General features: G+C 31.4%; 2 protein-coding genes and 3 non-coding genes across 5 annotated transcripts; 4 read left to right on the top strand and 1 right to left on the bottom strand.

The window, feature by feature from the left end:
* Window positions 1-985: 985 nt before the first annotated feature.
* On the top strand, window positions 986-1135 carry LOC122586194. The gene has a single exon (XR_006321901.1). It is a non-coding gene; the product is annotated as a U4 spliceosomal RNA (small nuclear RNA).
* Window positions 1136-1925: 790 nt separating this feature from the next.
* On the top strand, window positions 1926-2081 carry LOC122586192. The gene has a single exon (XR_006321899.1). It is a non-coding gene; the product is annotated as a U4 spliceosomal RNA (small nuclear RNA).
* An 844-nt stretch (window positions 2082-2925) lies between these two features.
* On the top strand, window positions 2926-3081 carry LOC122586191. Its single transcript, XR_006321898.1, has one exon. It is a non-coding gene; the product is annotated as a U4 spliceosomal RNA (small nuclear RNA).
* Window positions 3082-9685: 6604 nt separating this feature from the next.
* LOC122589057 lies at window positions 9686-12995 on the top strand. Its single transcript, XM_043761303.1, has 4 exons — window positions 9686-10289; window positions 10415-10813; window positions 10927-11021; window positions 12945-12995. Exons 1-4 carry the CDS (start codon window positions 9686-9688, stop codon window positions 12993-12995), a joined length of 1149 nt encoding a protein of 382 aa, XP_043617238.1.
* Window positions 12981-13813, bottom strand: LOC122585091 (LOB domain-containing protein 21). Its single transcript, XM_043757185.1, has one exon. It carries the CDS (start codon window positions 13743-13745, stop codon window positions 13245-13247), a length of 501 nt encoding a protein of 166 aa, XP_043613120.1. The 5' UTR covers window positions 13746-13813; the 3' UTR covers window positions 12981-13244.
* Between the last annotated feature and the right edge of the window lie 2549 nt (window positions 13814-16362).

Here is a 16362-nt window from a genome sequence, read left to right as displayed (position 1 = left end):
AAAGATGTGTTGGTGTTTGTTTCTTAAAATATTGCTTTGTTCATGTTCAATTGTTTGTGGACATACTATGCAAATTAAATAATACAAAACATTCAATATCATTAAAATAGTTATCCAACACTATTTGTTATATTTTATAAGATATATTCAAGTAGTTCAAAAAAGTAAATCTAAATGTCACAAGTTTGAATACGTACATAAAAAATGTAAAAGATTGAACGTCTACGAACAAATCATCGAACATCTATAAACATAAACGAACGGACGAGAGTAAAATTCGTGTTTCCTTGTTATGTTAAAAGAAAAGATTTTTGTGTTCATGTTTGTTTACTAAACAAATGAACATAAATGAATTCCATGTCAAACCTTTCATGAAGAGTTCGTTGAATATTGAATTTTATGGACCTACTATTATAAAATTAAAAAAAAAAAAAAAACAACACCACAAAAATGGAGATCTTTATCCTAACTTTTGGGAGACAATTTTCGTATTTTCATGTAATGAGATAACAAGTAGAAGAGTTAACATTAACTTGAGTAAAAATCTCTTATCATATAAAACAGAAGCATTTGGAATTTTGGATTCTTTCTTAACTGACGTCAATGTACACATATAAGTTGTTTCTAAGATCACAAAAGAACCACAAAAAATGTCTCCCAACAATGTCGATTTATCATACAGAGGAATGGATCCACAAAAATGTATATAAAATTGAATCTATTTTGGTATCTTTATATTTGCAACAAAAACTAAAATGACTCATTATTATTAATGTCAAATAACCAAAAAAAAGTATAAACTAAAAGTAAAACTTATTTAGCATAACACATAGCGCATACATTGTCTTGTACCATTCGTAATAAGAAGATATGTAATGCATAAATGAAGGAAGAAAAGGGATCGTGAGTATCCCACATCGGTGGATATTAAGATGGCTGATAAAATGGCTATCATAAAACATGAGGCTGGGTAACATTGAATAGCATCTTTGCGCTTGGGGCAATGACGCAGCTTATGAGGTAATAACCGAGGCGCGTCAATTGCTGGTTGAAAACTATTTCCAAACCCCCTCTTTGGCCTTGGCTTTGCCATGGCCGTCGAGAAATTCTGGAAAGGCTTCCTTCAAAGGGAGCCTTACAATTTTCCAGTTCCAAACTATAATAGCTTTATGATTAAGAATTTACGATTATAAAACTTTGTATTTGTAGAATGAGCATTGCTGTTGTGTAATTATAGTATTGAGACTATTGACCATTAGTTGTAGAATATGCAGATTGCAAGTGGAAACTGGCCTTTAATCTAATTATGGTTATTTTCGAGATCGAACCTATTCTATTATGTTGAGTTACGCGTAACTACCAGTGTGTTATGTGTGCAAATGTTGTTATGCCATGAGATCAACAAGCTAAAATTTCATAGAGAGAATGCAACTATGAGAAAATAGGTGGTGTGAGGCACATATCCTTGTCGAATTTTGTGGTTAAAAAGTTGGTTACATGAAAAAGTCAAAGCGAGTCAAATGGGTTGATAATCGCCACAAAGTGTATCGAAGAAGTGTAAAATACAAAGATATATTGAGGAAGGCTAACCAGACCTCTTTTGTAATGATTTATCAGACAGACAAATATATCCACAAAAATGTATATAAAAGTGAATCTGTTTTGGTATCTTTTTATTTGCAACAAAAATTAAAATTCCCCCATTATTAATAATGTCAAATAAGAACAAAAAAGAAAAAACTAATAATAAAAACTTAGCACAACACATTACGCATACATTGTGTTGTACATTTCTTGATAAAAAGATGTCTAAGGAATAAATGAAGGAAGAAAAGGGAGTGTGCGAGTATCCCACATCGGAGGATGATATAGAACTATGATAGAACGGCTACTATAAAAGATGAGGCTGGGGCACGTTTTAAAGTATCTTTGCGCTTGGGGCAATGACGCAGTTAATGAGGTAATAACCGAGACGCGTCAATTGCTGGTTGAAAACTATTTCCAAACCCCCTCCTCGGCTTTGGCTTTGCCTTAGCCGTCGAGAATTTCTGGAAGAGCTCCCTTTTTTAAAGGGTAAAGCTCTACAATTTCCTAGTTTTGAACTTTTCTGGCTATATGATTTACTCGTAAACTTTGTTGAGAACAGTTTTTTACAAGTGTCCTTAGCCAAACCTCTTTTAGACTTATTAAATAGTTACTGTTTTGACCCTTAATCAGGCCTGTATCATCACACGTCGCGGCAAATTGCGTTTCAAAAAAGCTCTTATTACTGAATTCGGGTTATTCAATAAGGATCTTCGTTGTTAGTAATATAACAATTTGATGATATATAACGTACTTTTTGAATTGAAAAACTTAACAAAAGAAGAAACAGTATCAAAGATATCACATTGTAACATCATACTCCAGCAACTAAATGTCTAATTAAATTACCACCAGTAAGTAGCAAGGGCATGAAATGAAAAGGTAGATAGTTACTAGTTAGGTATCCTAACTTAGGAGCAGGAATGTTCATTTTTATAGCTAATCCAGTTGATCCTAGTCATGCCCAGGTAATTAGTGGACGGATCGATTTGAGAAAACTACGTTTTTTTTTTAATCACGTTTAACACATTAGTCGTTTGTAAAACTCGACAGAAAGTGTCTCTCGGTCGACCAAAACCATTTTCTCGTTTTTTCAATTTGGAAGAATAGAACAAATTGTAGCAATGATTAAATGTAAAAAAGATAACAGCTAAAACCACTTCTCAGAAAGTTATAAGATGATTACTAGCAGCTTACCAAAAGATAATGTTCTACATGTATTGAACTCAATGGATCAAAAGATAATGTTCAAAAGGGATTATTTTCCCACATTGATGAAAATACTAAGGTGGTTGTGAAAGGGGCTAATATAAATGCCATGTATGAGCATCAGGGTGAAGCATCTTTGCGCTTGGGGCAATGACGCAGCTAATGAGGTAATAACCGAGGCGCGTCAATTGCTGGTTGAAAACTATTTCCAAACCCCCTCCACGGCTTTGGCTTCGCCTTGGCCGTTGAGAATTTCTGGAAGGGCTCCCTTTTTCAAAGGGTAAAGCCCTACAATTCTTTTTAGTTTTAAACTTTTAGCTTTCTGTTCGATTTTGACCCTGTCTGTTTCGGTTAAATTTTTTTCACATTTTTTGTTTTAAATGATACCTGGGCTGATCCCCATCTTCTAAACTTCTGCTACTTTGGTAAACTGCACAAACTATTAACTCAAAACAACATAACCAAATCGATTAATTACAGTTTGACGAGTTCAGCTTAGCGATATCGCCTGTTCGGGTGTTTAATTGGCTTAGTTTAATTGCCACTACTAATTAAGTCATAATATATTGTATAAACACATTGTACAAATACTATGTTAAAATTGAAATAAATTAACATCCTTTTAACATTTTTTTAATGATATATAGACGAATCTGATTTCTTAAGTTTCTATATCAAACCTTGTTGTACATATACTTTATTATTGAAAATAAATACCATTCTATCAAATTTCATAAATAAATTTAAAGAAAAAAAGAAATAAAGAGCCATAAGTAGCAAAAGTTTTTATTCATCCACGGGATACACTAAGAAGTAAGGCTGACATAACAGGTCACACGAAACCTGTTAAGACACGGACCTGTTAAGACACGAACCTGTTAAGGTCAAACACGAACACGGCCTGTTAACTAATCGTGTCATTTTTTTCAAACACGAACACGACACGAAAATTAATAGGTGCACCTGTTAAGACCTGTTAAAAAACCTGTTAACGTGTATATTATAAAATTCTTGATTAATATTGAAAAAAAAACCCTTAAGGATACAAAAACTCATACAAGTCTCAACTATTTTATAGCGACAATAATCCTTAGAATTCAAAAGTTTTACTTTATAAAAATCATATATCAAATCATAATATCAATTCTTGGTATTTTATATATATGTATAATCTTAACATGTCTTAACAGGTCCTAACAGGTTCGGATCTGTTAAGACACGAATCTTAACAGGTCTTAACAGGTCTGAACTTATTAAGACACGAAACCTGTTAAGGTCAAACACGAAACCTGTTAAGAACAAGTCGTGTTGTGTCGTGTTAACAGGTTCCGTATCAAAATTGTCAGCCTTACTAAGAAGCCCATAAGATTTTATCAGACTTTGAAAGTCAAATATTGGACTTTACAATCTAACTCATCCCATACAAAGGTTGGAGGGCCTTTTCTACCATTTAGGTAGAAACTGGAAGCAGCCTTTCTACTTAGGTAGAGGTAAGGTCTGCCTACATCTTAACCTCCCCCATACACCGTCGAGGTATTGGGCTCAAAACCCGCAGAAGGCAGCACTGAGCAGTTACTTACACCCATTAAGGGCTATTGAGTATTGATACAATTGAAAATTACTTTTTAACTAGCTAATTAACCCGGGTATATTAATAAAAGTTTTATAATAACATATATACGCCACAAAAGTTGAAACAATCAAACGATACTCATAACATCGAAGTAGTATACCTTATAATTAACTTATTAACTCGCATAATATGAAGATAGTTTAAAAATCTGTTATTACAAAATTATTTAGATGATGGAACTTAAAAATCATGTATAAGTTATTAGAGTTTTTAAAAGAAATTAAAACATTTTTTAAAAATTAACATCATAAAAAAGAAAAATAAAAATTCAATAAATTTTAAAAAAAGAAAATGTTTATGACATCATATGTAAATTAAATAAAAAAAACTAAATATCAAGAAAGAATTGAAAGGTGACAAGCAAGTTATTTTTATAAATGATGATATCATAACAATTATTTTTTATTTAATATAGAAATAACAATTATTTATAAGTTCGAGTATTGCCCCTCTCACATATCAAGGATTCAATATGTACATTTCAGGAGTTAAATTTGAAAACTTTTTCTTAATAAACCTGGATATTTTTTTTTCTCATTTTCTAATGTGTTAGTAATAACTATATTTGAAAATGGTTTAATTAATAATAATAACTCTAAAAATTGAAGGATCTTTAACTTATCTTATTTAAAAACTTATTAGCTTATTTGACTTTATGTTATGACATATAAGTTTAGGAAAATAGTAAAAATGTTAAACAAAGCCCTTAGGGATTTACTTAACGTACATAAAAAGATTGTATATTTTCATATTAAAACCTCACCCCCTGAATTTTATGGTAAGTGTATAACTAATTAATGTAGCTTAACGAAAGCCCTTAAGGCTTCGTTTAACAAAACCCGTAAGGTTATAATGCTATTTTAATTCACATGAAGTTTGTAATTGGGCAAATAAGCCATAACACCTGATTAAGACAAGTAATTTTTAAACCCATGAATAGAGATATGATTAAGCCATTTAACCGTCTATTTTTTTCTAGAGGTGTCGCTGCAACGCGTGAGTATCCCTTTACAAGATATACACAACATAGTGACATACAAATAATAGATCGATAGTGCCGAAACAAATTGATAAGAAGAATACAATCTACCAATATATATATGTAACAATGTCCTAAGTTTTTTTTATGAAGAAACAAAGACCGTTAGATGAGTCTAAACTTTTGATTACAACCCTCAGATCAAAATAATTGTATCATTAAGAAATTTATTTTTAAGTTTACACGACATTAGTCCTTCAACTTTATATATTAATATAAAATATAACCTTATGTATTATATAATATTAATATGTAAGAATAATAAAATATGCGTACGTATGTTCCAAAAAAAATATGAGTATGTTTTTGTTTTTTCCAATACAATCTTATATTTCCTTACATACTACATAATAACTACACTTAGATGGGTTGACCACCGGTATTCTCTAAATACACTATGTGGGTCTCGGAGGTGAGTTGTCCCCAAGGTCTCGGGTTCAAGTCATGGGTTTCTCATCTCAAGGTATTTTCCATGAGAAGGGGGTTGGAGATCCAGCGATTTGCTGGTTAAAATTGCCTCCAGCACGTCTGAATCGAAACTAACTTTATAAAAATAAAAATTTATTAAATAAGTTATTCATATTATATAGAGTTAAGTGCTTTTTTCGTCCCCGTGGTTTGTCATTTTATCACTTTTCGTCCTCGCCGTTAACTTTTGGCTAAAATCATCCCCGTGGTTTGCATTTCGTCCTTGATCCGTTAACCCAGGGGCATTTATGTCTTTTCATCCATCTTAAGTGCAAAATTCGTCCTTATGGTTTATCGTTTTTGCATTTTTAATCCTTATCTTTAACAAACCTCCAAACAAGAATTTAATCAAAAACCAAAACAAAATCAAATCAAAAACCTATATATACATACATATGAAGATGTAATTTAACACCAGCGGTATGACTAATTTAATTTAATTTATAAAAATGTTATAAAAATTACTATAATTTAACTCAATTGTCAAAATATAATTACTATTCACTAAAAAAAATACCAAAAAGGTACTTTATTATAAAGTATAAGTTTTAAAGTTCAAAAATTAAAAAAATATAATATTAAAATATTACAAAAAAATTCAAAAAAATAAAAAATGATAACACTGGAACGGTATTACTGAAAAATATCAAAAATGTCAGAAATAGTTGTACCGGAGTACCACCCTCATACCGGTATTGCCGGTAACACCGACCGGTATATACCTGTATTTAAAACATTGTATATACGTGTTTGCATTTGAAGGTGATTGCGTAGATTCTCAAATATATATATGTATATATAAGTTTTTGTTTTGTTTGGATAAGTTGTTACCATTATTTTTATTTATTTTTTTAACGGAGAGGATGAAAAATGCATAAATTAGAAACCACAGGGACGATTTTTGCACTTAAATGGGTGAAAAGACGAAAATGCCTCTCACATGACTTGCATGTGAGGGGGTTAACGACAAAGTTATAACGGCAGGGACGAAATGCAAACCACGGGGATGATTTTAGCCAAAAGTTAACGGCAAGGATGAAAAGTGATAAAATGATAAACCACATGGACGAAAGAAGTACTTAACTCTATTATATATTACGTATGATGTTCCATCAAATTTCTTTTATTAATCCAATAATAATGTTGATATTAATTTATGACTAATGAAAATACCAAAAAAGAAATGATTAACTTATTGATAAAATTATTTTATAGCACGGAATTTCGTCCAGTATTTATATTGTTCATTACCGTCAGTATTTTCCAGTACTTTCGGAATTGTATAACTGATGTTTTCATGTTTTTATTTTTTTATTTTTAAGATTTTTTTTAGATACTTTAATTTTATTTTACTTGTTTGTGAACTTCAAAACTTAAAATTTAATTATGAAATACCTATTTAATATTATATTTGAATGGACTGTAATGTGTTTTAACAACTTTGTAGCATTTTTATAAAAATAAATAAATTAAAATTAACCTCCGGTAATACCGGTACCGAGTACCACGTTGGTACAACTAAAATACCAGTATTTTAAAACATTGGTAAAAGTTTTGTAAACGTAAAATTACTCTTGTAAATTAACCAAGCAGAAGAAATAAAGACCATTAGATGAATTCTAAATTTTTAATCACAACCCTTTAAATTAAAATAATGATGTTATTTCTAATTTTATCTACATCTATATCTACATTATATATATAACAAAGTGTTAAATTCATTTATGGAGAAGAAGGATGAGGTGTGGCGGTCGCCGGAGAAGAAGGTGGTGGTTGGTGGCGGTAGTCTCGCGCGGAGAAGAAGGAAGAAGGAGGAATAACCTTGTACTTTTGTACTTTTTTGATTGTCTATACTATAAATAAACCACCACATATATATATATATATATATATATATATAAGAACACCTTGAATTCTATTACGTCTGGATATAAATCTTTAATTTAATTAATATTCCATAATTGAATATGAGTCGTTGAGTAAAAACGATGATTCCATAATTGAATTCTATTACGTTTGAAGGATGAGATCTTTTTCAGCATTCGAGTTTCACTTTTTACATTTGTATATGTGAATTATTGAGAGTTGGGGGTTAGGAAGAACTCCCGAGAGTTATACTTTTAATTCTAAGTATTCGTATAGTTTAAGACTATAAATAGGGTAGTTTGGCGTTCCAAAACATAAATAAAATATAATTAACTAAAATTTACTAATCTTATAATCAACTAATTTATTAAATTTCTATTGATTCGAGATTTAAACATCATGACAAATTTCGACTTAAAAAAGATGTTATTAAATTTCCTATTTGTATAAAATAGAAGAATAAATAATATGTTAAAAACAAATATTTTGTCATTTTTATATTTAATTAAAATAGCTCATTTTATGTAAAAAAATCAAATATTTATATATAAAATCTAATTTTTATTTTGACAAGTGAATTTTACCTCAGACGTGTATGATTTGTGCTAATCGCACAACGAAAGGGTCCCGCACTAAGCGGATTTTAAATTGCATTTTTCACCATACCACCTCCTTAATTGAAAAATACCGTCGAGGAGAACCTACCAAGGCTCAAACTCGAGACCTTGGAGTAAACTCCCCCAGGGTCCCGCATAACAGGTTTAGTGAAACACTCATGGCCACTGGGGTTTAACTCAAATCTTTATTAATTTTTTTTATATTTATCTATACTCCCTTATAAAGCAAACTAGCTTTAAGTCATTAAGAACCTGAAAAGTCTAAAATGCCCCTCACCGGCCTTAATACATCTTTCTATACCCATCTCTATAGTTGGACTAAACTACCCCTGAATCTATCTCATTCTTAAAACAAAATTCCGCCGCAACGTGCGAGTATTATGCTCGTATCACATAATATGTTGTCGTGAAATGATAACATGTTATTAATTATATATATCTACTCGCGTATTACGCGAGTCAATAATCTAGTTAAGATCATGTATCAATGTAACTAAAATAACATTAAAAAGAGAAGCATTTTGTTGATCACCAAATTCTTATTTTAAAAAATAATTTCATTCTTTGTTTAATTTCCAGATAACTTAGCACGCTAGCACAATTATGCCTTAGATATAAGGTACTTTATCTTTTTACTCGTACATTTGAATACAACGTACCTTAATTTCCATATATATATTTGGATAAGTTTTTAGTGGATTCACAATTTCTATATATATTGACTTGAAAAGTTAATATGTTGAAGAGGAAAGTCAAAACCAAAATAAAGTCGGTGTCGTGCTCCTAATCATTATTATAATACTTTCAAAGTTATATTTGTCGTGGTATTGAAACTAATAAAAGGTGTCGCTAAAATTATTTATTGGTTTAACTTTCCCAACATAATGAATAATTAGAAAGCTGAAAAAAAATATATATGAAATATTTAAATTAGTATACTGTTTTTAAGGTAAGGATAGCCTTTAATTAGGGTGGACGGAGTCGTATGGGGAGGGGACCGGTACCGGGTCGGTACCGGGTCGGTACCGGATGGAACACCGCTCCGACCCTCCGGTACCGGTGGGGAGGGGAGCGTAGTGGGGAGTGTGGTGCCGGATCTCGTGCCTTTGAATTCGACCGTTACAAAAAAAAACACATGAGGCCCACATCAAACGCCTCTCTCTCTCTCTCTTTTCCTTCTTCTTTCTTTCTTCTTTCTTTCTTGCTGCACTTCGTTTTTTTTCTTTCAACACACAAATCACACACACATATATCTATATTTTCGGAATCATGAACCCTTTCTTCAACAATCCTTTATTTCTTGACAATCACGACCCAACACCCCCAAATTTCCAATCGGACTCGAGTTCATCCGACGAGACGGAACGGTTTATTAATCTATTCACAATGGCGCATTATGCGATTCAACAGGATGTCCGTGATACTGCCTCCTCTTCAAGAACGTATACAAGACGCGACGATCGTGGTGAGTCTCACAACCGTCTTTTTCGAGATTATTTTGCCGAGGAGCCGAAATTTAATGAGACTTTTTTTAGACAACGGTTTCGTATGAGTAGACGGTTGTTTGTGAAGATAGCTTCAGATTTAGAAAACAATTTTAGTTTTTTTCAAAGGAAGATCGACGCTCGTGGTAAATGGGGATTTTCGCCTTTACAGAGATGCACATCTGCAGTTCGCCAGTTAGGATACGGTAGTAATCCCGACAGTTTAGATGATTACCTAAATATGTCGGAAAGATCGTCACGTGACACCCTTAATGCTTTTTGTGATGGAGTCATTAAGTTATATCGGCATGAATATTGCGTAGGCCAACGCGTACTGATACGCGACGCATTCTTGATCATCATGCGTCTTATCATGGTTTCCCCGACATGTTAGGTATATCTTTACTTAATATATATATATATATATATTACGTAGTTTAGTTAATAATGTATATATATATATATATATTACGTAGCTTAGTTAATATTTTCGGTTTAATAAATGTGTTTATAGGGAGTCTTGATTGTACACACTGGGCTTGGGATAATTGTCCAGTAGCTTGGCGTGGCCAGTACACGCGAGGTGATCATCACGGGCCGACGATATCGCTTGAAGCAGTTGCATCACAGGATTGTTGGATTTGGCACGCATACTTTGGTGTTGCTAGTTCAAATAACGACATTAATGTGTTGAACCAATCTCCTTTGTTCAATCCTTTTGAAGACGGCACAGCACCGTTGGTTCCTTTCACTGTAAATGGAACCGAATATCAGTACCCACATTATCTCGTGGATGGGATCTACCCAAGATATGCGATGTTTGTGAAAACGATTTCCCATCCAACCGGTGAGAAAAGGATTCGATATGCTAAGGTACAGGAGGCTGCAAGGAAGGATGTGGAGCGAGCTTTTGGTATTATAAAAAAAAATGGAAAATACTTAGAGAACCGACACAACAAATGGAAGAAACCCCCATCCGTAAGATTATGTATGCGTGTCGTATTCTTCACAACATGATTTTAAAAGACGAGGACCACGCTATAAGTCCTGATTACATTCCAGATCCCCCGGTTGCGCCACAGCCATCGGATGAACGACTGTTTGAGATACAGAACCCAAACGTTCACGAGGATCTTAAGATGGATCTCATTGACCATATTCATCGCACATTCATCCCCGGGCATCGATCGCTAGTTTATTTATGTATTGTGTTGTCGTTTCGTTTAATATTGTAGTTTGATGTTTTATTTTGTTGTTTGTTTTATATTTAATATTTGTATTAGTTTGAATTTATGAAATAAAATGTTTTAGTCTTAAAAATAAATAGAAATGAAATTAAATAGAAAAGGGTGGGGAGGGGAGGGGGAGTGGCAAGGTGCTCCTAGCAATCGGGGAGGGGAGGAGAAAAAAAATCGGGGAGGGGGAGGGGAGGAGTGGGCAAGCCCTCCCCCCACCTTTAGCACTATAGTTAATTCAAAAGCAAATGTTAAGAGGTAGTTTATTACGTACAATCGAATAATTTATAGTTAATCATAATCTTTACTTATGATTAACAAGTCATTGAATTTAATAACTTATTTTGCCAATGATAAAAGTTAATGCTTATAATCACAAACTAGATTTTAGACCCGAGTCCAACCTGCACACGAGTTTATTATATTATTAAAATTAGATCTTCATACATTTAAGTCATAAAAACTTATAATTTTGAAGATATAGTACAATAATCATAGGTTTGTCACTATCATTATTAGCTAAGACATTTTGATGGAATTATTTGTCATAGTCATTCCATAAGGCACATACTATAATAATTTCTCTATAATATAATTTTTTAAAACCAGTTGTGCTCAATTAAGAATTAGCACTTGACATTCAAGTATATGTACTTGATCATGATGTGAAGTTGTGAACCATAACACGCATAGGTTTATTTTCAATTACTTGTCCGATAATAATTGGATAACAATTAGAATTGTTTTCATATTCTTTGATAACAATTAGGACTCTTGATTTGAGTGACAATTGTAACTTCAAACATTAATAAACAAAACTAATATATAAAAAAAATTATGTACCTTTTTGATTGAGAGATAGAATGAATCTTGAATAGAGTTCATATTGATTTGGATTTAGTATTCAAGTAACCTTCCGTTGTAAATCGTGTTTTGTTCTGTGATCGTCTCATGTTCTGTGATTCCTATTGTGTTTAGGATAAGAATGTTGTATATCGTCATCTGTTATTATGTTTGAGATATGTATCTACAATTCAAGTTGTAATTATGTTAAATATTAAACTAAATATTAAGATTTATAATTTATAAAAATCTAATCTAATATTTGGAATATTTGTTAATAAGTCATTAGGTTTTAAAATAGTTTTTTATATACAATATTTCATATGTTGATTTTTTTGAAAATAATTAAATGATTGTAAAATTTAAAAAATTCTCTCAAGTTATGGCTAAAAATAAATATAAATAAAGTATTAAGGGTTAAAAACTGTAAATTATTGATGGAAAACAAAAAAATGTAAATTAATGAGAATTTTTATACAAATTAATATAAATACCAATATAATAATATATTTGGATAATGATTATTATGATTTTTAATTTATAGTTAATCTAAATGATGACATAAACGAAAGTCAATTTGATGAAATTGAGCGATTTGATTAGTTAATAAGTCATTAGTTCAACTTTCATATAATATATATTAAGATAAGATTAAGATTAAGATTAAGATATTAACTATCTAACGGTTTTATCTCCAATTTGCGTTCGTAATACTTATATACATAATACATAACAGGTAGGTCAAGGGTTTAAATCTTTGTATGTATCTTTTATCATAGACTTACCTGATTTATTATTTCTCGTATTGGCCGTGATACCAGTCAGTAGGACCAATCATGAGTTAGTTTTTTTAACCCAATATACAGCATTAACAAAATATTTTTGATATTATATAATTTCGTAATGATTACTGATCGATGCAAAACAAACTATCTAAATAACAAGTATTGATTGCTTTATGCATAGAAGAGCACAATTGCATTTGCAAGCACAAGAAAGGGAGACAACGAAAAGTAAGAAGAATAAGCATCTCTATGGCAAATTTTTCAAGACCAATAATTACATTACAACAAACTCATCAAGAGCCATTGAAATTGCTTTAAAACAACATAAAATATAAGTTTTATGCCTGATTTTGAACCCCTTAATAATAATTAATATGTAAGAGACAATTAACTTGAAGATCTACAACATTAGTCTCATAGAAGTCCTTGGCACATAAAAGATAAGATATCATGTCATCAACTCCTAAAATAACGTCACTATTTAGAGTTGTGGAAAAGAGTGTTGATCACGAAATTCAGTCATCAACCCACCGTGATCCATCACAAAGTCGTCTAGCGACGTGATACCAAAATCACCATCCAGCATCAACAATGGTGAGTCAGTAGAACAAGAAGCATAAGATGTTTTAGAATAGTTAGAGCATCGAGCTAGCCGGGCTTTAGCCACGGCTAGATCATGCTGAAGCTGAAACATCTTATCTTGCAAAGATGCAATTGCACCTATACATCCATACACAGGGTCTTTGAGTCGTTCCTCGGCCTCGAACACAAGTGAATTCACCGCATCTTGTCTTTGTGGTTCGGGGACTTCATTTAATATCTTAGTAACATTGCTAGCACCAAAGACCTTGTGAACCTTGACGAACTTTTTGGGCTCGTCGCCTCGAAAATAAGGTGCAAAGAGGCAGTGAGGGGTGCACCTCCTTTTCATGAACTTGCAAGCTGCACAAGAAGAGCTTGAACGTGGCTCTTGGCTTCTCATGGATCGGGCTATCTATTTTTTTTAGCTTTCCCTTTTGTTAGCTAACCATATATATATATAAAAGCGTTTGATAGGCAGGGGCTTTCTTTAGCTAGTGAACCCTCCCTACCCAATAAATATTTAATGTTGCTTTAGTGAGTCAATGATTTTTAACGTTTAGTGAGTCAATGACTTAAATGAAACATTAAAATCAAGGAAAATAATAAGAATTTTTCAGATGTTAACCTAATAAACTTTCTAATAATCTTAAAATATAAACATGTATTATCCATTTATTCATTCTTTAAATTTTATCCATTGATTTATATATAATTAAATTTTTAAAGGATAATTAGGGTTATTTTTTAAAAAAGGATTTACCATTTCCTTAAAATTAATAACATTTTAGATCATATAAGTACAACTATCGCATTTTTGTTTGGACTTTCTTTGTTTTTTTTTTTTTATTTAATGAACACCATAGTCAAAAACATAAAACTCAAAAGTTAAAAACTCAATAAGTGTACGAAAATAAACTAATAGTACTTAATTACATAGTATATTTACATATACTTGTTCATTCATAATAACTATCCTCGACCAGAATTTAAAGTTTGAAAACGTCCAAAATCTTAATATCACTACTTTTATAGAAAATATCTTTTTTTATAAAAGTGACTAAAGAATCATATAAAACTGATCACTCATTTTATTACACAGCTTGTTCTTAAATATGTCATTGCTGAAAATGTTATTTTCATTTGGGAAAATTTCATAAAAAGGTAACCTATTTACATGAAATTCCTATTAAAGGTAACTTATTTTGTTTTCGTTTATTTAAAGGATCTTATTTTCAAAAAATTCCTAATAAAGGGTATATCGTTAGTTTTTGACAGACGTAGCTCGTTAAGTGTCACGTCACCGATGCCACGTCATCAGTTTTGATGATGTGGCACTTGACTTTAACCGACTCATATATATATATTGAAATTAGGCCGGTCAAAGTCAAGTCCCACATCATCAAAATTGATGACGTGACATCGGTGACGTGGCACTTAATGAGCCCCGTCTGTCAAAAACTAACGATATACCCTTTATTAGGAATTTTTTGAAAATAGGATCCTTTAAATAGACGAAAACAAAATAGGTTACCTTTAATAGGAATTTCGTGTAAATAAGTTACTTTTTTATGGAATAAACCCTTTTCATTTCAGTAGTCACAACTAATGTTTTGAATATCAATATTTTAGTTGTACCAGTATAGTACTCAGTACCGTATTTACTAGTATGCTACAAAACTTGTTATAATTTGACAAAAATAATCAAAATGCAATTACAGTCCACTCAAATAATAAGAAATAGGTATTTCATAACAAAATATAAGTTGTAAAGTTTACAAACAACAAACAATAACATTAAATTCTTAAATATGTCACATTTCAGTAGTCACAACCAATGTTTTGAATATCAGTATTTTAGTTGTACCGGTATGGTACTCAGTACCATATTTACTAGTATGCTACAAAACTTGTTATAATTTGACGAAAATAATCAAATCACAATTACAATCTACTCAAAATTCAAAAGTAATAAGAAATAGGTATTTCATAACAAAATATAAGTTATAAAGTTTACAAACAACAAAAAATAACATTAAAGTATCATAAAAATAATTTTAAAAAATTCAAAAAAATGAAAAACCAGTTTTACAAAACCGGAAATACTGACGGCAATGAATAATGAAAATGCCGGACAAAATATCAAACTAGTTATACCGGAATATCTTTCGATACCGTATTATCTGTAATACCAACCGGTATATACCGGCATTCAAAAGATTGGTCACCACTAGAAGGATGAGTACTAGTTAATTAGCTTAAAAGTAAGTAGACATGATCAGAAATTCCATGTTGATTTATTTCCACAAGTTTCTCATAGAGCTCTCGAATATCATTTAATCATGTAAAGTGTAAACCTCTCGTTTGTTCTCGTGTCATTAAGAAAGAGGTCAGGTTGATCATTCATTCATTGCAATTCAATACTTGGAAACTCTATATAATAAAACTCCACAAGTGTAAATGTAATTTAAATTTTTATTTTTTTTAAGATTTGTAAGAATTTTAAAATTTTGTATCTATATATATGGATTTGTAAGCATGTAGATTCACAAAGCTACCAATCCGATTCGCTAGACGTCTTTGTGATTTTGGCGAAATCGCAAGCCCTACTTGCGATTTTGCTAAGCTCCAGCCTGATTTGCGATTTTAAGAGTATTTTGTGAAAGCTCAGAAAAAATTTGGTATCCACGTGTATATTAAGGATGATTTTTAGGTATCTAGGCTATTTTTTCATTCGTGTACATTATCGACCCCACAAAGAAAATGTTCAAGTTCCGCTATTATACTTGACCTACAAAGACTAGAATACCATGTACAAAAGTCACTCATGCTTCATCACAAATTACCTTCCATATAATCTTTCAATTATAGCGTTAAATCCCAATCGTTTGATAAAGACTAATTGGATCCACCATAAAAGTTCAAACCAGAACATTCACATTATAGTATGATTCAATGTTCTAGGAGCATTACGTAAATGATGAGGTAAAAGAGTAGGGGACATATGATGGTTCATCTCC

The sequence above is a fragment of the Erigeron canadensis genome, chromosome 1 (genome assembly GCF_010389155.1).
Source record: "Erigeron canadensis isolate Cc75 chromosome 1, C_canadensis_v1, whole genome shotgun sequence".
Lineage (NCBI taxonomy): Eukaryota > Viridiplantae > Streptophyta > Magnoliopsida > Asterales > Asteraceae > Erigeron > Erigeron canadensis.
The sequence above is the reverse complement of the archived record's forward strand: the minus strand, read 5'-3'. Positions and strand labels throughout refer to the sequence as shown.